The sequence below is a fragment of the Monomorium pharaonis genome, chromosome 2 (genome assembly GCF_013373865.1).
Source record: "Monomorium pharaonis isolate MP-MQ-018 chromosome 2, ASM1337386v2, whole genome shotgun sequence".
In the NCBI taxonomy this organism is placed as follows: Eukaryota; Metazoa; Arthropoda; class Insecta; order Hymenoptera; family Formicidae; genus Monomorium; species Monomorium pharaonis.
In genome coordinates this window covers 2,149,354-2,174,854 of record NC_050468.1, presented here as the reverse complement: position 1 = coordinate 2,174,854, position 25,501 = coordinate 2,149,354, and the positions used below count along the sequence as shown (strand labels likewise).

Sequence of the window (25,501 nt, the reverse complement as noted above, 5' to 3'; positions counted from 1 at the left end):
AACGCAATTGTTACACTATCATGGTTTTATTGTTAGATTATTCTCATTTTTCCGATATGGCAAAAACTTTCTTTTAACACTCTGTAACGTATGTTCTTATTTATTGCTATTGTTCTATTTCATTGATACTGTTTTTTAACCAGTTATTTTATCTGAAAAGGACTATGTATTAGTCGAAACGTAATATATATTATACTAATTAGAGTGTAATTTGTTCTAATTTATACTATGTTACCAATTTGATGTTAATCGTTCTATTTCTTACAAAAAAATTTTTTGTGAGTAAGGTTTGCTTTTTATATTGTACTAATTGGAGAGTAATTTTTATTGGTAAAGCCTACCTATTTATAACTATGTCTTTTTAATAAATACATAACACTCTCATTAAATTGAACTGGCTCGTTTAATGACCCTTATATTATTATTTGTTTTGCATTACTGAGTCTAACTATCTTGATTTTCACATAAAATATTAAGAGTATTAATTATATAAAATATTATATTAATTATTAATTAATGTTGTTTAGTCAATTTCTAAATAATGATCATTAGTTACTGACAGTTTTTGTTAACATATGTTACGTTTTGATTACGTCTATATAAATTAGTAAGAAATAAAAACATAAAATAAAAATTATTATATTTGCTATTATATTGTGTTACACAATATAATAGCAATAAACCACTCCTTTAACATATTGTTTAAATTTCTTTCCAATATGCAAATTGGATCTTTTTTAACCACCGTATAAGTGTTTTTATCTTGCAGAATTTCTTCCATCTTTGTAATATATTCCTGTTTATCCAGAGCGACAGTGACGTTACCTTTGTACGCTCTAGTAAAAATAACATTAGGATTCTCCTTGCAAAATTCAAAGATTATTTTACGTAATTTTAATAGCTCTTTATCAATGTTGCTTATTTTGAACGACTGACCACTTTATTAAATTAATATGTTAACACAACGTGTTAACATATTGATTTAATAAAGTGGCCAGTCAGGTAATTGAAAATAAGCAATAATATGGTATTGTGATATACCCATATCGTACTGCCAGGTAGCAAACATAAGCCATTTTAACGTCAAATTTTGGTCATGTTAGTACACAATTTGTGTTAACATATTAATTTAATAAAGTGGTCAGTCAGGTCGTTCAAAATAAGCAACATTGATAAAGAGCTATTAAAATTACGTAAAACAATCTTTGAATTTTACAAGGAGAATCCTAATGTTATTTTTACTAGAGCGTACAAAGGTAACGTCACTGTTGCTCTGGATAAACAGGAATATATTACAAAAATGGAAGAAATTCTGCAAGATAAAAACACTTACACGGTGGTTAAGAAAGATCCGAGTTGCATATTGGAGAGAAATTTAAACAATATGTTAAGGGAGTGGTTACGTAAAGGGTTTGTTCAGTAAGAAACCTATTGGGCGCTCCATTCAAGTGACTCCAATTTACCTAAGGCTTATGGCCTTACTAAAATTCACAAACTGAACACACCTTTAAGAATTATTGTTTCTTCGGTAAACACTGCCCTATACTCACTTGAGAAGTACATACACAAAATTATTAAAGAAAGCCTACCGATTTACAATAGACACGCCATGGACAGTTTCAGATTGTACGACGCTCTCTCGGGTAAAACCGTCAACACATATCTTAATATCGTTGGATGCAACTTCATTATTTACAAATTTACCTCTAGATCTCGCGATACAGAGCATTATAAATAGGTGGACATTTATAGAAAATAATACCTCCATTCCGTTAGACAATTTTATACATGCCATTAATTTCATTCTTTCGTCAATCTTTTTCACGTTTAACAATAAAATATATAAGCAAACATTTGGAACTCCGATGGGCTCACCTCTGTCACCTATTATGGCTGATCTAGTGTTGCAGGATTTCGAGGACAAAGCGCTGAAAGCATTAAAGTTCGAAATTCCGATTTATTATCGATATGTAGATGATATCCTGTTATCTGTACCCTTGACAATAACCACTGAAACTGTCAACATGTTTAACAGCTTCCATTTGAGACTTCAGTTCACTTTAGAACGTGAAAAAGACCGTTGTATCAGCTTTTTGGACCTTTTGTTGAGAATAACGAATAACAAGGTCATAATTGATTGGTTCCATAAAGATACGTTTTCGGAAAGATATTTGTCGTTTTTCTCGCATCACCCTCGATGTCACAAAATAGGAACAATCTGTACTCTAATAGATAAAGCAATTATGTTGTCAAATCTATCTTTTTGGCAAAAGAATCTAGAATTTTGCATCAATATATTACTGGACAACGGTTATTCATTAGATCTTGTTTTGCATGAAATTAATAACAGACTTAAGGAACATTTCAATAATCAAGTGGAACTTACAGATTCTCAAAATAATCAAGCTAAAACTGAAAGTCAGCGCATAAAGAAAAAATAACTTGTGTTACCTTATATTAGGAACATATCTGAAACAGCCTCATCTTTTGTTAATAAAGATTTGTTCATGGTTGGCTTTCGTTGCCTCAACAAATTAAACATGTTTATTAGGGTACAGAAGGACATAACCGACATAAATCTAACGAATAATATTGTCTACAAAATATGTTGTAAAAATTGTATCCCGTCATATGTAGGACAGACAAAGAGACATTTAAGTACCAGAATTAAAGAACATGTGAGTAATTATAAATTGGAATCGTCGAGACACTCCGTGGTAACAGAACACATGCTAAAAAACAACCACGTGTTTGATTGGAATAACGTTAAGATATTAGATTCTGAATCAAGATACCAAAAAAGGTTAATTCCAGAAATGATCCATATTAAAGAGCAAGTTAATGGCATCAATTTACAGAAGGACACGGAGTGTCTTGACAATTCTTATTATTGTTTATTTGACATTTTGTTCAAAATGACTAACGGAAAATAAGTCTCGCTCATTCTGCCTCTGACTACCGAACGTTACACTGGTCTTTAGCGCTTTGTCAAATACTCTATGTGTTGTTGCTTGTTTTAATATTGTGTTTTTAAAATCTGTGATCAACATATATAAGTTTACAGTTTTCTACAATAGGCATATCATTTTATGTTATTCATAACACGTTTTCCATCGTTTTTGATCTTATAAATTTATTTTAAGATGAAAACCGACTCACGAAAAAATTTCATTATTTTTCATTTTATTATTCATTTAATTGTATTATTTATTGGTTCACGTTTTTACTTATTATGACACATTTAATACAAAATGCGCTGTTTTATGATCATCTTTTTTAATTGTTTAATTATATTTTCGTGTCCATTATTTCATTTATGTTTAAGTTCATACATATTGGTAATTTATTATGACTGAAGAGGATTAAGTATAGTCGAAACGTTTCGAAATTGAACATTTTTTAACACAGTGTTATTAGTCGCGTTTATAATTATAATGTTTATTTAATAAACTATAATGTATTAGGAAAATTTGTCTTGGCTTGTTATATTGACCTATTTATCGTATTATTTTTTATAAGCAATATTTTTTGAATTCACTGGCGAATTAAATATTATCATTCGAATACAATACAATTTTGTAGTAATATCACTAAAATATTACAATATGATATATCACAATGCATTATTGTAGTAATATTACTAAAATATCAATATAATATATTGCAATGCAATATTAGAGAAATATTTTTGCAACGTCACATTGTGATATATCACAGTGCAATGTTAGCAATATTTCTGTAATGTTACATTGTAATATATTGCAATGCAATATGTTACATTGTAATATATCGCAATGCAATGTGTCAACAAAATTTCTGTAATATTACATTTCCGTTATAACATTACTGCAATATTATAACATTACTGTGATATTATAGCAATATTATATGTTGTATGGGCAGGACGCAAAGTCCAAATATCAAAATTTTCATATTACGATGCGTCGTTATCGTACGTCGTCGTCAACCTTGCAGACATCTAAGGGGCATGCAGAGAAGCAAAACGCGGAAATGTACGGTTTGTTGTTTTGACACCAGTGGCGCTTTCTATGATAAGAAAATGTCGCAGCAGATCATAGATATACAGATAGAGCATAACTCTATTTTTGCCCTAAACCCTTGATCCCGAGATAATTACCAAGATAATCTAAAAATACTTCCCGCGCATGCGCATTTGCGTATTTCTCAGCGGATGGCCAATCAAGCGATGATAATCCACTGAAAGAAATCCATTGCGCGTGCATGAAGGAGGAACAATTGCCCCCTTTACTCGCTTATCTTGGGACTCGAAATGGGTGTTTACGACAAGTTATTGGATTTCTAATCCGATTCATCAGTGGTAATCAATTGATATATTTAAAAAAATTTCCTAGCCTAATCTGATTTGGGGGTAGCTGCCTCAGAAAATAATCTGATTCAAATCAAATAAATCGGTGACATGATGCAAGTCCGGTTGCATGATGCAAATTTAATTTTGGCAACGCGTAAAGACAAAGAGGTGAATAATACTGTAAACAATAATGTAAATGTCTAAAATATATATTAAATACATACATACATACGTACACAGAATATAACCTTATTACATTAATTGTTAATTTATAATTTAATTAAAATATCATTCACATACTTTTAGTTAAGCAATGTATATTGAAGTTACTTATTTGTAAATTTATATACAGGGAGTCCCAGAGCATACTGGTCACTGTTCATAAAAAGGTAGATGGGATCGGGATGAACATAAAAGTTCAATATTATTGTGGGTTTGGTCTGCTAATAATCGAGATATAAATTTTTTAAATTGTGCGAATGAGAGCGCGCCTTGCGCGCCGAAGGAAGGGCTCGAGCCGCTCGAGCCATAGCACGGCCAACTGTTTCAAGCATTGGCTGCCGGCGGCGGCGGGGGAAAGAAGGAGAAGCGTAGCGTCGTCGCCGTTCCCACGTCTCGCCGCACCGCGCCTAAGCTCGCGTCGATGGCTGCTACGCATACTCGCGATTACATGACGAGATTATAAATTATTAATAAAAATAGGACAAATTTAAATCGTAATAAACTTTTGTAAATAAGAAAGTCGAAAGAGAGAAAGCGATGGAAACGTATTGTTACGTCCAGCCTTATAGGATTTTACTCTTTATTCGGTAGGAAGGATATCTCAGGGAGAACAGGTAAGGCAGGGAAGAACGTAACAAAACGTGTAAAATTCCCGTAGGCACACAGTTTAAGAGAGGGTATGTGCCTCGGGTCGAACGCACTTTTTATGACTCAAAAATATAGGTCAACGTGCCGATAGGCCCGCTATAACCCGTTTCGAGTCGTACGTCCGTCGGTCCAAGTTTCGAGTCAACGAATTGAATCGCTTTAACTCGGGATCGGACCAGGTGCAGTCTTTGTTCGGGATAGGCGAGGTCGTTATTAATTAAAATAAATGATAAGGTTTCTCATAAAATTAACAAAAGTATTTATTCTAATAACAAATAAAAATAAAAATAAAAGAAAATACAAATAAACGCTGAAGTCGTGGTTTGACAATTTGTAATAACGGTATAATCGAAATTAAAATGCATAGTGAGTATGTATATAGTTGTACAAATATTAAATAAGTATATAGTGGGCGGAGAAAGGGAAACAAAGAGATTTTTTAATTCTACAGTATTAACGGTAAACGCGGAGCAAAGAAATAGACAAAGGGTTTATTAAATGGTTAGATGGGGTAAACATAGATGCTTGAAATGTAAGAGGATAAAGAATAACGTAGGAGAGAGTGGAGGTGGAACATCTTCGGGTTTTAGAGAACTGATCTAGAAATAAGTAAGAGAAACAGGAGGAGCGGGGATGTTTCGAGGATCACACGGGGGTTCCTCGAGATTGAGGCATGGTGTCGGGATATCTGAGGATCACACAAAGATTCCTCAGGGTCGTAGTATGGTGACGGGATATCTTGAGATTCGCACACGGGAGCCTCGGGGTTGTGGTATGGTGACGGGATATCTGAGATTCGCACACGGGAGCCTCAGGTTCGTGTGAGTGTGAGGGAATTATTTATAAATAATAGGAGGGTGTCTTAAAGAATTAAAATGGAAGGGAGCTGTTACCATGAGTAACGTAAAAACCAAAGAAATTATGATTGTGGGACTTACTCATTGTTGGTTCTCGAGCAAATTTGTCGGAATCGAATAGATTTCTTGACCGGATGGAACGGCACTAAAGTTTACATGCGCACTGATTCTACATGATTACTAACTAACTAACTAACTCTAAAAACATAACTCTAAAACTTTAAACTGAACTCACAACTAACTACTCTCAACTGACTATTACTGACCATTACTACTGACTATTACTGACTACTGCTAAGCTCTTATTACTGCTACTCTCATTACTATCTGCTGCTCTTACTACATGACTACTACTGCCTACTATTACTAACTGATTCTCTTCAAGATTTGATATTATATATACAGAGTCTTACAAGGGGAGGATCCAGATGTAAGTGGTTCAAATATTCTAATTGGTAGGATTCTTTTTCAGGATTGTGTGGTGGGTGAATTCTACGTTTTCTTATTGGAAAAATAGTTTTTCCTTTTTGACCAATCATACGTTGAATACTCTGTCGAAAGTTTCTCTGTTTCCTCCCACATTCTTTCAATTTTATCAAAGGAATCCGACCTATCGCGTAGGTTATCTTCCCTTTGGGTTTAAGAGATAAATAATTTTTTTCTATCGTGCTAGACGTGCTACGGTATGGGTTGCAGATGGAGGAAACGGTTATTTATTTTTTGCTTATGTTTAGATACTTTATTGCTCATTTTTTGTGAGAAAACGTGAAACTTTGCTTAGATCCCATGTTTGTTTTTGAATTTCTATCTTCAGAATTTATTATTTGTTGACTCAATATTCAAAAGGAGTCGGAATTATCTACTTGGTCGTTTCGTCCATCTATGTTTGTCATTACGTTTCTAACAGACTAATCCTAGATGCATAAAAAATTATCGGAGACCGTTGAAACGGAATTTCTTTTGTAAATTATTAGTTTTTCTGACAAAGGGAAATCGTGGAGTCTGCTGGACGTAACAGTATGGAACCTGCAAATAATATAATATTTGCCGCATCAAATTCTCTCATCGTTTTTTATGGAATATTAAATTAACGAAGATTTATCACGATTGATTCTTTATACATTCTCCTTTCGTAACCATCTTATTAGAAAATTACGAAATGCACGAAATACTATCCCTAATATGCACTCTTTGTAAAATAACACGATAGAAAAATATTCACGTTTGATCTAACGACTTCAGGATAAATTATTCGATGCAACTTCTATGGTAATTATAAGTAATTAGAGATCAATGTTATGTCAAGTATCGTTATTATGGTTAACTAGAAATGATTTTTATCTGTTATTTTATTTTTTTATTTATTTTTATCTATTTATTAATTTTCTATCTACCCATCTGTTTATTATTTGTTTATCAGTTTTCCAGCCATCTAGGTTTTTTTTTTTTTTTTTATATCGGGGGGAAATCCTCATGGATAACCTACGACTTTCAGTGAAGGTTATGCCGGACTCTTACCGACTAAAACCCCCTCGGGTGTCTTTGTTTTAACGCTTGGGAATACCTTGGAAATCATAATGGGTTATTTCCAGGGTATCTTTTTGTATAGAACTATTCTGTTAGAAGTTCTGTCACCAAGTATGTGGAAGAAAATCTGGTTTTTTCTTGATTTTCAAGAAAAAAAAAATTCTTATATGTGGTAAAGTAGGGACACCATCCTACTAAACTTTTAAGTTGCACAGAACTATTTTATTGATAGTTCCGTCACCAGGAATGTGAAAAAAAACCTGGTTGAAGAAAAGGAACCAGTGAATCACTTTCCCGTTCATTATCGTTGTATACATCTCAAGAGAAACGAAGTCGACAATGATGTCAATTTTTATCCCCGTTAAGTACTTTGCGTTATAAATATCTATTCATTTATCATCTATCTATTTAATCTATGTTATTGATTTATTTTTAATATATTTATTTTTCTTATTTCCCATGTATCTATCTTTATTAATCAGTTTATTTCTTATGTATCTATAGTTTTTATCTACGTTCTTAATAATACAAATAGTTAAAAACGAAAAAATAATAAATGTTATATATATATTTCTTTATATACATAATTTTTAACATTATTATTATCTCGTTGTTTACCTAGATAAATTTTTAATGCTTGCCAAGAACGAACTCGCGAAAAAGCAACATAAAGTTGTCCATGATTAAAAACATCTTTGCGAAGATCTATTCCTACTCTATCAAATGTTTGTCCTTGAGACTTATTAATTGTCATAGCAAAGGCTATTTTTATCGGAAATTGTCTTCTTTTAAATGTAAAAGGATATACATTTTCACAGTATAATGTTATACGATTTAAAAAAACAATATCTCCTGTTTTATCACCAGTTAAAATCTTGCATTTTAATAAATGATCGCCAAGTTCTATGATCATTAATCTAGTACCATTACAAAGTCCTTCATTGATGTTAAGGTTTCTTATTAACATAATAATACAATTTAATCTTAAACGTAATTCATGAAGAGGAAGACATGATGCCCAGCTAGCCAGGCCTGTTAAAATCACATATCGTGAAAGCTTTACAGCAAGGATTGTTTCAATTTTGACAACAATTTTATGACAAGTAATTGTCTGTTGCTTTGTTTTCTAAAAGTTTCGAGCAAATTTACGGCAAAAATTTTCATCACACGATGCTGCAAATAACAGAGAAAGACTTGTACATAAATATTACGTATAGAAATTATAAGATTTGTTCCGACACGATAAAATGCAAAATTTAAGCAAATAACAGAGCAAACCTTGCTACACGACATGACAATAAATTTATGGCAGAAACAGGAAATCTTGTTAAGCACAGAATAACGGCAAATTAGTCTCAAGAACAAAATAAAACTTGCCGAGCATACTTTCGCAACAAAATTGCGACAAGGTGTGTCCGTAAACAGCTTAGTTTTTGTTGGCAAGGCTTGTCGCAAATAGTATGACGCACATTTTATGCAAATAACAGGGTTGCATTACCAGGTTTTAAACTTTATTTCTGACTTTACTATCTATCTCGAGATGGCGCATTTCTCGTGAAAAAGATTTACCTACTGGATTAATAAAAGGGGCTCGTCGAGAACAGAGAACCAAGTACGATTGCACCATTCACATTTGATATTTGACTAATCAGTCTAATATTTCATTTTTGTTGATCTAAATTTCGACAATATTTGTCCTGTTCTTGCCACAAATTTGCTATCATATTGTGCATAGCAAGGTTTGCCTTGTTTTTGCCACAAATTTGCTATCATGCTATGTACAGCAAGGTTTGCTCTATTGTTGCCATAAATTTGCTATCATATTGTGTACAGCAAGGTTTGCCTTGTTCTTGCTGCAAATTTGTTGTTATGCTTTACTAGCAAATTTTACCCTGTTATTTGCATAAAATATGCGTCATACTATTTACAACAAGCCTTGCCAGCAAAAGCTAAGCTTAATGCGGACACACCTTGTCGTAATTTTGTTGCAAAGGTTTGCTCGAGTTTGCGGCAAACTTCGCGCAAAGTTTGCGTCATTTTGCTAGCTGGGTGGAGACAAACTATTTAAATATTCTGGTAATAAAGATTCACCAATATCACCATTATCACCGCAGTTTACAGCACTATCTACACTTGTATAAATTTGTTCTTCTGTTACATTTAGTAATTCAACAACTCGTTTATTAATTTCGTCTACATCAATATTTCTCGCTGAAAGTATTGCACATTTAGCTATCTTATTAAAATCTCTTTTTTGTATTAAATCACCATATATATCTGTAACAATATCTGCATCAGATGGAGCTATGCAACATTCAGGAATTTGTATATTGTCATTAGAATCATTCAATTTCCCATCACCCATTTCTATTAAAAATTTTGCAAATTCAATTTCATTTAGAGAAACTCGCATGTTTTGTATTAAAGAAAACTTTTTAAAATATTTCTATATGTTACTAAATTTAATAGAAAGATTTATAATTTCACTTCGAGTACCTCGTACTTTAATTGGAAGAAGTTGTCTAAAATCACCACCCAATATAACAATTTTTCCACCAAATGGTAAATCATTATTCATAATATCACGGAGTGTTCGATCCATAATATCTAGAGCATATCGTGGTGCCATGGGAGCTTCATCCCAAATAAAGACATCTATTTTTTTTAAATACTGAGCTTCTTTAGATTGAATTTTAATGCAGATTGCAGAATTTTAAGGCAGATGATGAATTGGCAAATAATGGAACTGGTAATCCAAAAGTTTTATGAATGGTTTTTCCAGCAGGAAGTAACGTTGCTGCAATGCCTGTGAAAGCCATTGTACATACACGTTTATTTTTAATTTGAGCTAAATAATAAATGGTTGTATATATAAATGTTTTACCAGTTCCTCCTGGACCATCAATATAATAACAATTATCATTATTATAACTATAATTATCTAATTTGTTTAAAATTAAGTCAACTATATCTTTTTGCTTTTCATTTAATTGATTATATTGTCTAGTACCAATTTCCATAGCTTGTTCTAATGTCACGTAATCCTCCTCTTCGTTATTTTCTACTAATTGTTCCATTTGTGGAAAATCAGCAAAGCTTTTTCCTTCAGCTAAAAGCATAGCATTAATTTGTTCGTAAGCTTTTCTTTGTCCTTGTAGTGTACCGAGATGTCTTATATAATCTTCCGATATTGCTACCTTAAAACTTTCCCAAAGTTGTTCAGGATGTAATGGTTGACAATGTAATAAAATGCGTACAAATAATTTACGTAATTGTCGTGGCATCATCCACTCAACAGCTTCATTCATAGCTCGTATCCATTCATCATCATCTTCAATTAAAGCTAAACATGTCTCTGAAAATGTTTGATAAGTTTCTCCATTTACAGTTCTTAAATTATTAAAACTTGTAGCTCCTTTAATAGTTAGTAATAATAATCGTAAATGAAATAATTCTATTTGTGTTGGACTCACAGAATACATACGACCTATGCAATTAAAATAATTATGCCGTTTTACCCAGTGTGATACATTTTTGCCGTTAATTTTTTCTTTTTTGAAAGTATAATAGTGTGGAATTTCTGTATATAAATATTTTCTTGCTTCTGTGTCACGTAAATTTAGTGCGAAATAATCAATTAACATAGTGACTTGATTTACAGCAGTAGTCATTGCTTCTTCAATGGAATCATTTTCAATAATTACATTTTGTTCATTTGGCAAATAAACTGGTAAACGAATTATAGAATGACTTTTATCTTGTAACTTTTTACCGAGTATACGCCAGCTAGCTTCTACAGGTCCTACGTAGCGAGCTTCGATGTAATCATGTATTTCATCATGATTAATAACTGTATTATTTGTTATTGGTTCAATTGTTATAGCAGCAGCATCATGACCTTTATATATATACTTATATAAATATTTAACCGACTTAATGCTGGAAACTATTTCAACATTAATATGGCAATTGAATATAATCGACAAAATAGGACAATATGGAACAACGTTACGATTATCAACTGTATATCCGCCGGGACGTTCAAAAGTTGTACCAGTATTTCGTCGACGATAGTAAGGATAACCATCTTCATCCATCTTGGTTTCCTCAAGAAAATTTCTCGGATAACGCTTTGAGCATTGTCCATTTACTAAACACCAATTGGCACAAGGTCCGTGTATCATATGTTTCATAACTATATTATGTAAATTACGATTTTCTGTTGGATCAGGAATTTCTGCAGATATATATTTATCGACAATTTGTGGAGTTGTTATTTTAAAATTATGTTTTAAAGTTATTAACATATGCATATGAGGCAAACCTCGTTTCTGGAATTTAATGACATATACATATGCTGCTACTTCACCAAAAAAATTTTGTTTAGTAATCAAGTTTATTAAATAATCTTTTTTAATATTAAAAACACGTGTACAAATATCAGGTCTATCAGAAGCTTGTTGATCATACAAGAGATTTTCTTCAATTTCACGCCATTTTGGATTACAAGTCATTGTGATAAAAAGATCTGGTTTACCAAATTTAGCAACAATTGCCATTGCATCTTGATAATTTTGTAACATATTACGTGGTGAACCGATAAATGTAGAAGGAAGTATAACCATTTTCCCAATATGTCCATTTAAATTATTTGCCATATTTTGCATATAATCAATTAAACCCTGATATGTTTCAGAGCGTAATTCTTTTTGATGAGCTCTACAAAAATTCATTCTATCTTTTTCAATTTTTACATAATTATCTACAAGCCATTGTTGGAATAAACGTCGTCCTAATAAGAAAACATTAAAGTCATCACGAATAGCCATGCGATGCTTAATATATTGTCCTCTAGTTATTCGTCTATTACTGTTTAATTTTTTTAAATGACAATGCCATCCTTGAGTACCATATGGATAAAACAATGGATATATCCATGGTTCAACATTTGGATCCATAGTACTAACGCTTTGTAAAGTTTTAGTATTTTTATTGCGTATTGTAACATATGATTCTGGGATTTCTCCATCTGCAGTTGTAGAAAAAACGGCAGCAACTTCATTTATTCTTTGGATATTATATCGACGTCGATCCATTTCAGGTTTTAAAGTAAATATTAATTGTAATTCTGGTATCGACTCATTAGATAGTAATTGTTGTTGATTTTCTAATTCTTCACTCATCATTTGATATGATTTAGCAAAAATGTTACATTCTCTCATTACATGCTCAAGATTTTGTAAGATTTCGAAATCTAAATTCGAATTTTCATTAAAACGGTGATTTATAGCTTCATTTGGATCGACAATAAAAAGTTGCCCATAAGTTGGACTTTCATTTTGTGCAGCGTATAACGCTGTATTAATTTGATAATATATTTGCCCCTGTATTTTAAAACAATATAGACCAGGTCGGTTATTTTGAAAATTAATCAAATTAGCATTAAATGACGCAAATGAAAATGAAGAATTATAACTACGAATATGTTGAAAGAAGTTATTAGATTTTGCGTGATGTCCATCGAATAAAGCACGTAAAAAATGAGGGAATGTAGGTAAAGGTTCAAGATCTACTGCTCCATGATTGCAACAATCATGAAACGAATTACCTTTATTAGAAACTTTTTCAACAGCAAAATGTTTAGCATTGCAATGAACACATAATACATTCATAGGACCAATATAATGTTCAACTAAATCATTGTTTAATACCATATTATTAATAATTAAAGGGTATGTTTTTTTACGTAACCAATAACGAGATTGATATTCCGCACATGTAGTACGTTGTGTTACATAATTAGTAAACGATGTACTGGCAATACAAATAGTATCAGATATTTCATTTATTATTACATTATTTTTATTAACTGCTGTTTTTATAATTTGTCGCCGTTTATATTGAGCTTGTGCTTTATTTATATATATATCACGACGTTGTTGTTGCAATTTCTTTTGTTCTTCTATACTATATTTTATTGTTCGTCTAGGCATTTTATTAAAATATTAACAAATGTGTAAGAATATATAGTAAATAATTATTAAATAAACATTAAAAATTGTTTCTTTTAATCAATCTTTTAAACTAATTTTTTTAATTAAAAATGATTGTTATCATCATCATTATTATTATCATCATCATCATCATCATCATTACTATCATTATCATTATCATTATCATTATCATTATCATCATCATCATCATTATTATTATTATTGGTACTAATCGGTAATATAAATAATAGTTTATTGTTAAGTTTAGAGATAAATAAAATATAATAAAATAAAATAAAAGAATATATGTATTTATGCTTTATATTATGTAATATATTATTAAGATTAATCCGTTTTTATGTTTTAATATAAGAACATATGAAAAAGAGAATCATTGAAAGTGACTAAAGAAATAACATTACTTTCAGCGCAGCTCTTATAGCAGAAATTATTATTTTGTTTTCCCCAAAATTGAATGGTGGAACCTATATTTAATTATATATAAGTAATTTTGGCTTTTAATGCTTTTTAATTTTTTGAAACATATATAAAATATATGTATATAATTACATATATATACATATATATATGTGAAACGTTTACTTTGGGGACAAAATTTTTATTAAACGCATATTTTGAAGACATTTGTATACTTTGAAGACATGTCTCAAAGTATCCATATATTGAATGCATGGTTTGGGGACATTTCATATATATATTAAATGCATAGTTTGAGTCCTATTTAAGTTCTATATAAGCGCTAACAGATGGCGCTAGTATGATGAATTTGGGAACAAAATTTCCAAATATTTTAGAGTGTGATTCAAACTATACAGTCATTGAAATCATAATTTATTTATTCAGTATTACTTGTAATTTTACTTTATAATGATAATTTATTATATGTATAATATTAAACAAAAATGTTTATAACGATAAAAATTGACCCATTAACCTATGGATTAAGTTCCATAGCAAAACAAGTCATGATATTGAAAAAGTGTTAACCCAGTTTCTGGCAGCATTCCTGGCAATGATTTTTGCAAAAAAAGTTAGTTGCAAAACAATTTTTTAAACAATTTGTTATAAATAATTTTACAAATAATTATCCTAGACTAAAATAAATCATGCTAATCGATTCTAGGGAGACCACAACAAGAATATGTATAATATGTTTATGTAAATATCGCCATTTATTACAAAAAATTTATAAACAGTTTCTATGTGCATAATATGGATATTTATGATATGAACATGTTATACATATTTTCGTCGTGGTTTTTCACGTAGAATTGATTGGCGTGGTTTATTTTAGTTTGGGTAATTATTTGTTAATTTGTTTATAACAAATTGTTTAAAAAAAATTTTTTTGCAACTTTTTATAAAAATTATTGCTAAAAACACTGTTAGGAATTGCGTTAACACTTTTCTGGATAAATATACACAATTAGGGCCCATACGAGAAATTAATTAGAAATTAGTAGATTTTATGTAGATATTTTTGTTCCCTAAATTCAAAACTGTTAATAGAATTAGGTGGTCGCTTGTACTTTCTAAAATATCGTCATAAAAATAACAAAAAACGGTAAATGTTGCGTTTAATGAAGTACCCTCTGATTTCAATGACATAATGTGACCTGGACACGTATTAGAAAACTATTCGGAAACAATTCCGTTTGGAATAACAATTGCCTAATTTAATACTTGACCTTGTTGTTTTCGTAATGTAACACACGAAAACTGCGTTTGGTGGAAGTAGTAAGTGTGTACACACACACACCCACCACATACACACACACACACACACACACCGAGAGAATGCAAGAAGGCGGCCTTCGCTTTCCTCCTCCCGCACCTCACCGGTGTGCTCTGAGCAGAAGTACACAAAAGTACCATGCGTATTTGGTTGATAATAAATTACGACTTAACTGACTATAGTTATAGTTATTTCTCAATAAAGTAGGCTCATAAAGTATTTTTGCGCACTTCTGCCCAGAACATCCCTACCGGCAGGTGAGTGCGGGAGGGGAAGGGCAAAACATCCGTGCCTCCCGCGTGTGTGTGTACGCACACACGCGCTTTATCTAAAGCACCGATATTATGTATTTAATTTACTACATCTCATACATTAATGCCGTCCGCTACGTAATTCTTGCAAGGAATTATTCAGGACTATGTTCATAACAACATATCTTAAGATCAAAGTTATCGGCGTATAGGTCCTAATTGTGCATATTTCCCCTTTTTTTATATCGTGACTTGTTTCGCCATAGAACTTAATAGGTTAAAAGTATTTAGATAATATTTCATAAACTTGTCAGTTCATAATAGTATTGCATCTTACTTTTTTAATGGTTTTGTCTTCAAAACATACATAAAATATAATTTAATATTTTGTATATTTCAAATTGTGCAAAATTTCAATATTAGGCGCTTGGTTTCGGACTGTTTAGGGCAGACAGTAGACAAGAGAAGTTGCATATCAGTTCCCTCTCCTGCTTTTGCGTTAATTCTCAATGTTTGGAAAACTATCGAGATATTAGTTTTAAAATCATACGAATCAGAGTACTTTTCTCTGCGTATTCTTATTCGTATTACTTTAATAACTTGCTATTAATAACTCGTTAATTGCGAATATCGTAAAATAGTACAGGACATTTTTGTTTACCTCTTACTTTTACCTCTCTAACAATAGGATCATCTAAGTTATTCTGCGACACTCTATACGTACAGGGTATCAAAAATAAAATTACTCAAATGAAAACTGAAGGTTCAAACCAAAGAAAAACCGTATACTATATATGTGCAAAATTTGTATTATTTATCGAATAATCAATTTAAACGTTTGAGCAAATGAATGTATGAAAAGAAGTATGAGTTGAACAAACGATAAAATTACAGTTATGTAATAAAGAGAGAAGATATATCGATTGTATTTTTCGATATCTTATATGTTGCGCGTCGATTCTCGCGTGTTTTATATCACCCTCTTCCGTCCGCTCCGCACACATTGTTTACAATCGCTTGCTGACATCGTTTCTCTGTATCAGATAATACCTACACTTTTTGTCTGCCGTATCTAAATGCTTTCCAAATTCTTATTTTCTTAGGTTCAATTAATCACTCGATAACTATAATTTACATGACTTCTTCTTGGTTTAATTCAAACTACCTCCAGCTTTTGTTTGAATTCTTTTATTTCTGACACCATGTATATAGAGGTTGCATTCGCTTTGGATTACTTATGCTGAAAGCGTTATTCTATTTTTCATCTATGTATGATAAGTAACAAAAATATAATTATACTAATAGTACTAATTATATTTTTGTTACTTATCATACATAGATGAATAACAATATATTATACTAATAGTACTAATATATCGTTCGCGCGCAATTGGCATCATGCACGTCTTGCTACTTTTGATGAAATAAGGATACACATACTGCCTATACGATGACAAATATATATAAATGTTAATGCTATGTAAAAATAGTGTATGTAAAGTAAAGCGAGCCGAAAGCCACAACGCTGCATTTAACGGTGAGTCTTGCGAGTATGCCCACTTTTGATGATATTTTTGTTAGTAATTAATCTTATCTTGGCGCGCGTTTTTATTTCCCGATCAGCCCAATAAACACATCCGTATTTATTCATTTTTAGTAATTAGTCATTTATAACTTATTGCAAAAATGTCAAACAGGACTTTTTGATTTAATTTAGTGCGCTCTATCTAACCATAATAAATGATATACTAATTATCAAATACCGTATATAAATTTTTCAAATGTTCTCAAAATATGCGATTAGTGAGGAAAATTTTAAATTTAAACGTATACTTTGGAGATAAGTTAAAAATTTCTATTTTTAAATGTAAAATTATGTATTATGTATTATGTATTATGACTTATTAATAATTGCAGAATTCTTTCTAAATCTTATACATTATTGTTCTCTTCAAATATTTATTTATTATAATGTACGTATACCAAATTATAGAGTACATCTGCGCCAACGATGTAAGAAAATCAAATGCATTAATGCTACTGGCTTTAGGAAGAGTTGTATAAATAACTACTATAATGGATTAGTATTTACATATTTTTTTATCGTTCTTTCTAATGTCGTGTTCCGCGCTTAATGATGATAAAAATTGGACTGACTCTTTGAGCTAAATTGTGCGAACGCAGAATAATTTGCGTATTGTTATTAATTAATTTCTCATTATTTTTATGGTAGAGAATATTTTTGTGCAATTTATCATATTGTATCCGTATATGTGCGTTGTCAAGATTACTCTTGGACATCTATATTCTGTTCAGCGAAATAATAATCTCGAAGCGTGTAAGAAAAGCGAAAAGAAAGAAATGGGAGCGTAATAGAACAAGAGCCAGCGAGAAAAATTCAACGTGACTCGGTACAAGGGCAATTTATGCTTAAAATGTTAGTATTATTATTAATTATGAGAAAGCTCGATTGGCAGAAGGCAGTCTGGGGGCTGGAAGCATGAGTGAGCGACCAAACATGCAAATTTTGAAGGAAAAAGACGTGATAAGGTACAAGGCTGAAAATTGGTATTTACATTGTTTTTGTAAATGTAATGAAGGAAAAAAATTGGCAGAAGCGTAGGTGGAGGCTAAAGGATTGGCAGAAGTCATCAATGTTATAAAAAAATTACTGAAAAGTACGTGATAAGATACATCTGTTAATTTGCATATTTATTTGTAAGGTAATATAAAAACTGTATGTAAATCGACAGAACTAAAAACGAAGGATTAATACTGAAAAAGTTGATGAAATGTATGTAACGCGTGGTTTGAGTGAGAAAGAGACGGAGCTAGGAGCAAAGGAGACGGCAGATGCTCTCGCCGCTTGATGCTGTCCGAGGAGTGGGAGTGTCCCTCTGCTAGCGAAAGCATCTGAACTGGCATCGCTGATCTCAACTGCCCTGCGTAACCGGGGAAAAAAAAAAAACGAAAGAATAACGACAACGGCTGATCAGCATTACATACATTTCGTCAACTTTTTCAATATTAATCCTCCATTTTCACTTCTACCGATTTATATACAGTTTTTATATTACCTGACAAATAAATATGCAAATTGGCAGAAGTGTACCTTATCACGTATTTTTCAGTAATTTTTTTATAACGTTGATGACTTCTGCCAATCCTTCAGCCTCCACCTACGCTTCTGCCAATTTTGTTCCTTCATTACATTTACAAAAACAATGTAAATACCAATTTTCAGCCTTGTATCTTATCACGTTTTTTTCCTTCAAAATTTGCATGTTTAGTCGCTTACCCACGCTTCCAGCCCCTAGACTGCCTTCTGCCAATTGAACTTTCTCATAATTAAGAATAATACTAACATTTTAAGCATAAATTACCCTTGTACCGAATCACGTTGAATTTTTGTTGCTGGCTCTTGGTCTATAACGCTTTACTTACACGAGGACCATCTGGCATAATAATAATCGATTTTGATGATAATTATATATGTTGTAAAAAGATTGCCCCTGTATAGCTAGGTAGAGTTTTTAGCGACATGACTTAATTTCCGAGAAAATAAAAAATTAAATTTCCGAAAAAATCAAGATTTTTTGACGAGTCTTATGTACTAAGAACTTCGATCATTTACCGAGCAGTCGAATACGGCTCACCGAATAACGTCTCAAACTGCACAATGTCTAAAATCAGGACATAAGACGTCTTTTAGACATCTTTTAAAATATAATTAAAGACGTTTTTAAGACGTCTTATGTCCCGATTTTGGACATTGTGTTGTCTGTCTTGCGCAACTTGTACGATGTTTGTATCCCGCTCCTGCCTAATTTTTTTAAGTAAAATGATAAAGGTTCTATTTTAAATCTATATTGTATCTATATATAAACTTACGATGACATTTTTATTAATTTTTATTAAATTTAATTTTTAATTTGTAATAAAAAATAAAATAAATAAGTAAAAATATGTAATTTTATTTTATGCGATTATATTTAAATATACTTATTTTGTACATTCTTAAGGATGATATTTATTATAGAAACGCTCAAAGCATAAAATTGACAAGCACTATAAACTTCTTATAAAAACAATTTTTTTATAGTTACATGGTGTTTTTAAGGAAATACGGAAAAACAAACCATTTACATTCAGAAAATTATTCTTCCTTCAATAAATTTGAAATAATAAACACAAAAATACAAACACAAACAAAGATTTTTCACAAAAAATTTCTTTTAAAATATTAAAATACAAAACAATATTAAAAACGTTGGATACAGAAAATGTTAGTTAAAATTGGCAGTAATACTGTATAATTATGAAATTTGATTAATAATTTAATACTAAATAAAAATGTTATTGTAAACATTCATTTACATTTACAATATAAAGATTTAATTAATATAAAATATTTATCAGTTTATAAAAAAAATTAATCAGGAGCGAAACGCAAATCTATATACGAGTATGATGAGTCGTACTCGATTGCTTAACAAACGTTTGAAACTTTGAGCACATATGGGACACGTCTGAAAATCTCAATTTTTTGAAAACTTTGAATTTATTTTTTCAGAAACAGACTCGTTGCTAAAAATGCCAAGAACAGGCTTTCTTTACATTTAAATAACTTATATGAAAACCAATTATTAACAACTTTAAGAGTTCTCTTATAAGAAGCTCAAAATTTTTACAAGCTCAATTAATTAAGTTTAATTTATATTTTATTTTTTACTTTGTCTGATTTTCTTCATTATTTAGTAAAACAAGCTCACTGAGAAAATAAAGAACGCAACAAATAGTATTTCATTGGTAAAAAGTAGAAAGTTATTATTAAAATATTAATTATTATTTATTCTTATAAATTATTATTATATGTGTTTTCATAACACATGTATAATATATTATCAAGAGAGAACATAACATTTGCGAAAATAAAACATATTTAACAAATTTTTTGGTAACAATTTCGCGGGACCCAACGCATTTTTCACGTAGCGACGCTCCTGAGTTCTGAGATTAAAGATTTGTCTTTTATTTCTGCACTGCTGCACTGGTGCAATAAGTTAGAAATTAGAATAAAACAAATATATTTTTTCTCATTCTAACTTATTGCACTAGTGCAGCAGTGCAGGAATAAAAAACAAACCTTAAGGGTCTGTTCGCATCACATGCCCCGACATGCTCCTATTCACCCCACCACACTCCTATACGTTGAGTCCTAGACCAGAACTTTCCTCCATTTTTTTTCCTACTTTTATAGTATTTCTCGTCTCTGTACTTTTCTATAATACTTTTTTTTAGTTGCTCGTTCATCTCTATTTTTCAGCATTTTTTTTTTTACTTTTCTCTATCCACCTTATTCAATGCCGGTTTGAGATCTGCAAAAAAAGGCAAATTAAAAAAAATTTTTTTATTTACTACATAATTCAGTGCATAAATTGTATCTGTTGTTCTTCTTTTCCGAAATTTGAATTGATTCTCTTTTAGTTTTTTTATCTATTTCTCTTTGCACTTCTTATTTAGTATATTTTATATGCTGTGTTTATTAACATTATACTTCTATAGTTTTCGATTTTACCTTCCTCTCCTTTTTTAAAATATTGTTAGCTTTATTTGCTCTTTGTTCCATTCAATTGAAATTCTTCCTTTTTCTATATTTTATTTATTAATTTTCTTAATACTTTTGCCCTAATTCCGGCAGCATCAATCCTTACGCTTTGTTCTCTATTTCAGTTTCTTCTGGCGTTTTTTCTTTTTTTAATATTCTCAGTTACTCCAACGATTTCTTTTTGATTATTTCTTCTCTGTTTCCTTTGTTTTCTTTATTGTTTCTTTTTTCTTTCTTTTTTTCTCTTCTTCCCGTATTACTCTATCTGTTCCTCTTAATAATTCATGAAGTGTTATCTCCAATTTTTTAATTCTATATTCTCATATTTTTAATCTTTTTTCTAAATTTTAATATATTTTTTTTATGCTAATCAATTTTTTAAATTTTTATTTTATTTTTCATCTTTGTACCATGCTTTATATGCTTTTTTCTTTCTAATAAACTTTTTTCTACTCATTTCACCCGTATGATAGTTTACCACAAAATAGCAAATATAAGGAAAATAAAATACATATATAATTTAAGAAACTTTTAGTAAATCTTTCTTCCATAATATAAATATACCAAGTGCCCCAGAGCACTCTTGATAACGCACATGTACAAGTAGAGCAAGATAAACAAAACAAAAATTCCTGTACCATTTTGTGATTATGGGAACAAATAATAAGAAACTAAATTACCAATTTGTCTACACGATTTGACGAGAAAAGTAAGTGCGGATTTAGTTTAAACGATTCAAGTCATTGTAAAAAAAGCTGTAAAAACAGTCCGTAAACAAGAACATATAATTGTTTAATTCTTCCTAATATTTGACAATAAACCTGACAATAAAACGATAAGTGCGTTGGGTTATCATTTGTTAACGCAGGCATATGCTATATGCATTCGATATATGCACAATATAAATACATATAATAAACAAAAATTTGAGAAAGAATTCTTAAATTATACATTATACGCGTACGTATATAATGAAAATTTTTAATTGTCCTCAAAACATGCGTTCAAATTTATAATTTATCTTAATTTTTACTTACTCGCATAATTTGAGACCTATAATAAAATTGAACGCAGTTTTTTATCATTTAAACGAGTCATTAAAAGAAAAGAGCAAGACCGTTGTGTAAATGACTATTCAAACAGAATTACCTTTTTTAAAAAAGGTAAAAAAATAGCGCCAAGGGTGCGTGCGCGCGAGTGTGTGTGTGTGTGTGTATTTGTGCCCAACCATGCGTTACAAGGTTATCCTCAAGTAATCGCATAATTTGAGGACTATTGTAAAATGAGCGGAGTTCTTTTATTATTTAAACAAATCAAGTCGTTCAGAAAAGCCACAAGAGAGTCGTTATTTAAATAACATATTTTTAATTTATCCTCAAAGCATGCGTTATAAGGTTTTTCTCAAGTAATTGCATTTTATGAGGACATATAAAAATGAGTTTTTATATCATTTAAATGAATCAAGTAGTTGAGAAAAACCGCAAATGCGTTGTTATGAAAATAGCAATATAAACCATTATATGTTGGTTCCATAACAACGCTTTTGCGGCTTTTTTAATTACTTGATTTATTTAAATGATAAGAAAACTCACTTTTGTAATAGTCCTCATAATATGCGATTACTTGAGGAAAACCGTATAACGCATGCTTTGAGGACAATTAAAAAATTCCCACTGTGAATGTGAAATGTATAATTTATCAACTCCTGCCCTCCAAATTTGTTTATTATGTACACGTATATATTGAATTAATGTACATCTGTGTCTTTCGGCGAGAAAGAACAATTCGACACAATTATTGTTTTAAAACTAGTTTTTCATGTACCTATAGTAATAATTGTGTTGAACTGTCTTTTCTTGCCAAATAATGCAGATGTACACTAAATCAATATATATATGTGTATAATGAAAAAATTTTAGTCGGAGGAGTTGATAAATTATACATTTTATGTAGACAGTGAGAACTTTTTATTTGTCCTCAAAGCATGCGTTATAATGTTTTCCTCAAGTATTCTCATTATTTGAGGAATATTACAAAAGCGAGCGCAGTTTTCTTATCATTTAAACGAATCAAGTCGTTAAAAAAAGCTGTAAGAGTTTTATTATTGAAATAACATATTGTCGTTGTTTATAATTTTTTTCCTAACACTTCTCTATGCGATTAGAACAATAAAAGTGTCCAACTGTTTTTTCTTGCCGAATAACGCAGATGTACACTAATTTAATATATACATGTATATAATGAATGAATATTTGAGGAAATAGTTGATAAATTATACATTTTACGAACATAGTGAGAATTTTTTATTTGTCCTCAAAGCATGCGTTATAAGGTTTTCCTCAAGTAATCGCATATTATGAGAACTTACAAAAGTGAGTTTTTATATCATTTAAATGAATCAAGTAGTTGAGAAAAACCGTAAATGCGTTGTTATGGAAATAGAAATATAAACCATTATATGTTAGTTATCTAACAACGCTTTTGCGGCTTTTTTAATTACTTGATTTATTTAAATGATAAGAAAACTCACTTTTGTAATAGTCCTCATAATATGCGATTACTTGAGGAAAACCGTATAACGCATGCTTTGAGGACAATTAAAAAATTCCCACTGTGAATGTGAAATGTATAATTTATCAACTCCTGCCCTCCAAATTTGTTTATTATGTACACGTATATATTGAATTAGTGTACATCTGTGTCTTTCGGCGAGAAAGAACGGTTCAACACAATTATTGTTTTAAAACTAGTTTTTCATGTGCCTATAGCAATAATTGTGTTGAACTGTCTTTTCTTGCCAAATGATGCAGATGTACACTAAATCAATATATATGTGTATAATGAAAAAATTTTAGTGGGAGGAGTTGATAAATTATACATTTTACGTAGACAGTGAGAACTTTTTATTTGTCCTTAAAGCATATGTTATAATGTTTTCCTCAAATATTCGCAAAATTTGAGGACTATTATAAAAGCGAGCGCAGTTTTCTTCTTTAAACGAAACAAGTCGTTGAATAAAGCTATAAAAGTTTTGTTGTTTATAATTTTTTTCATAACACTTTTCTATGCGCTTAGAACACTAAACGTGTTCAACTGTTTTTTTTTCACTGAATGACGCAGATGTACACTATTTTAATATATACATGTACATATATAACGAATGAATATTTTGGAAAAAAGTTGATAAATTATATTTTACATACACAGTGGGAATTTATTTGTCTTCAAAGCATGCGTTATAAGGTTTTTCTCAAGTAATCGCATAATTTGAGGATTATGGGACACCTCTACCGACGGAGTGTTTGCGGGATGCCAGGGGTAAAAACCTGCCCCCCCGCCCGCGTACGCGCTCGCGCGTGTGTGTGCCCCTCTGGATGCTGGATTTTGTCTAATAATATTTTATATACATAAATTTTATTTAGGAAGATAATAGATTAGAAATGCAGCGAATATAATTTATTCGAGATGATATAGAGATACGAGATGTGAGTTCTTTGGACGGCTAGCTATGACTGACTTGATCTGAGATGTCGCTTTACTTGCAATTCTATTGTCAACAAATCCAGAAATACAAACAAAGGGCTGACAAAGGTGCACAGTTCGGAACTTATAGCGGCTTGCCAGAGATCGCTATCACCAACGCGCCGCTTTGATCCTGCCGCCGAATAGATCGTTGCCGCGACGCCAACACATTAAAGAAAATACAGAAGCATTAAAGTTTCCTACATTTAAATACATTTTTCAGTTTTATAAATTATGTGTCGAATACATTTAGTCTCTAAGCGTAAACCTAAATTGGCTAGATTCAGGACATAACAATACCGCTATGTCCTGAATTTTACAAAGTGAGAGTGAAACCAAGCAATAGGAGATCACCCTGCGTTAGTAGATAGAGTTTCAAACAGTCTACTAACGCGGGGCTCCACTATATTGAAAGAAACTGCAAGAGCGTTATGTAAATAACAACATATATTCGTTGTTTGTACATTTTTTCCTATACTTCTGTATGCGGCTAGAACGATAAGTGTATTGGATCTTTCTCGACGAATGACGTAGATGTACACTAATTCAATATATATATTTGTTTAGTAAACAGATGTTTGGAAAGCAGTTGTTAAATTACTATCGGATCGTGATGTCGATAATGGGGGAGGGGAATTAATACCAATTTTCACTGAATATCATACATCTAACATCGGACAGTTTGGACACAGTGATTCCTATAAGAATTTAATTCGCGAGCACCTGCTATGCGTTAATCGGCCTTCATTATTTTACCTAAACTTTTTAAGAAAATAGATCTACTAGA

General features: G+C 30.9%; 4 protein-coding genes across 4 annotated transcripts in view; 2 read left to right on the top strand and 2 right to left on the bottom strand.

Moving 5' to 3' along the window:
• LOC105836094 overlaps nt 1–25,501 on the top strand; it is a 152,901-nt gene that overhangs the window by 6,774 nt on the left and 120,626 nt on the right. The window lies entirely within an intron of this gene.
• Nucleotides 1,866–2,441, top strand: LOC118644314. The gene has a single exon (XM_036282556.1). It carries the CDS (start codon nt 1,866–1,868, stop codon nt 2,439–2,441), a length of 576 nt encoding a protein of 191 aa, XP_036138449.1.
• LOC118644505 lies at nt 9,591–10,034 on the bottom strand. The gene has a single exon (XM_036283151.1). The coding sequence runs from the start codon at nt 9,995–9,997 to the stop codon at nt 9,626–9,628; it is 372 nt and encodes a 123-aa protein (XP_036139044.1). The 5' UTR covers nt 9,998–10,034; the 3' UTR covers nt 9,591–9,625.
• Nucleotides 10,298–12,767, bottom strand: LOC118644313. The gene is made up of 3 exons (XM_036282555.1): nt 12,014–12,767; nt 10,551–11,821; nt 10,298–10,390 (listed from the first exon to the last, which is right to left on the bottom strand). Exons 1-3 carry the CDS (start codon nt 12,765–12,767, stop codon nt 10,298–10,300), a joined length of 2,118 nt encoding a protein of 705 aa, XP_036138448.1.

What these genes read in the sequence shown, in the direction of transcription:
- LOC118644314 (XM_036282556.1), top strand. Translation starts at nt 1,866, where the DNA reads ATGGGCTCACCTCTGTCACCTATTATGGCTGATCTAGTGTTGCAGGAT.
- LOC118644505 (XM_036283151.1), bottom strand. Translation starts at nt 9,997, where the DNA reads ATGCGAGTTTCTCTAAATGAAATTGAATTTGCAAAATTTTTAATAGAA.
- LOC118644313 (XM_036282555.1), bottom strand. Translation starts at nt 12,767, where the DNA reads ATGAGTGAAGAATTAGAAAATCAACAACAATTACTATCTAATGAGTCG. An exon ending in TAGACCTGATATTTGTACAC is followed by an intron (nt 11,822 to 12,013) that starts GTGTTTTTAATA and finishes ATATATCTGCAG; the next exon opens with AAATTCCTGATCCAACAGAA. An exon ending in ATGAAAAGCAAAAAGATATA is followed by an intron (nt 10,391 to 10,550) that starts GTTGACTTAATT and finishes TGGCTTTCACAG; the next exon opens with GCATTGCAGCAACGTTACTT.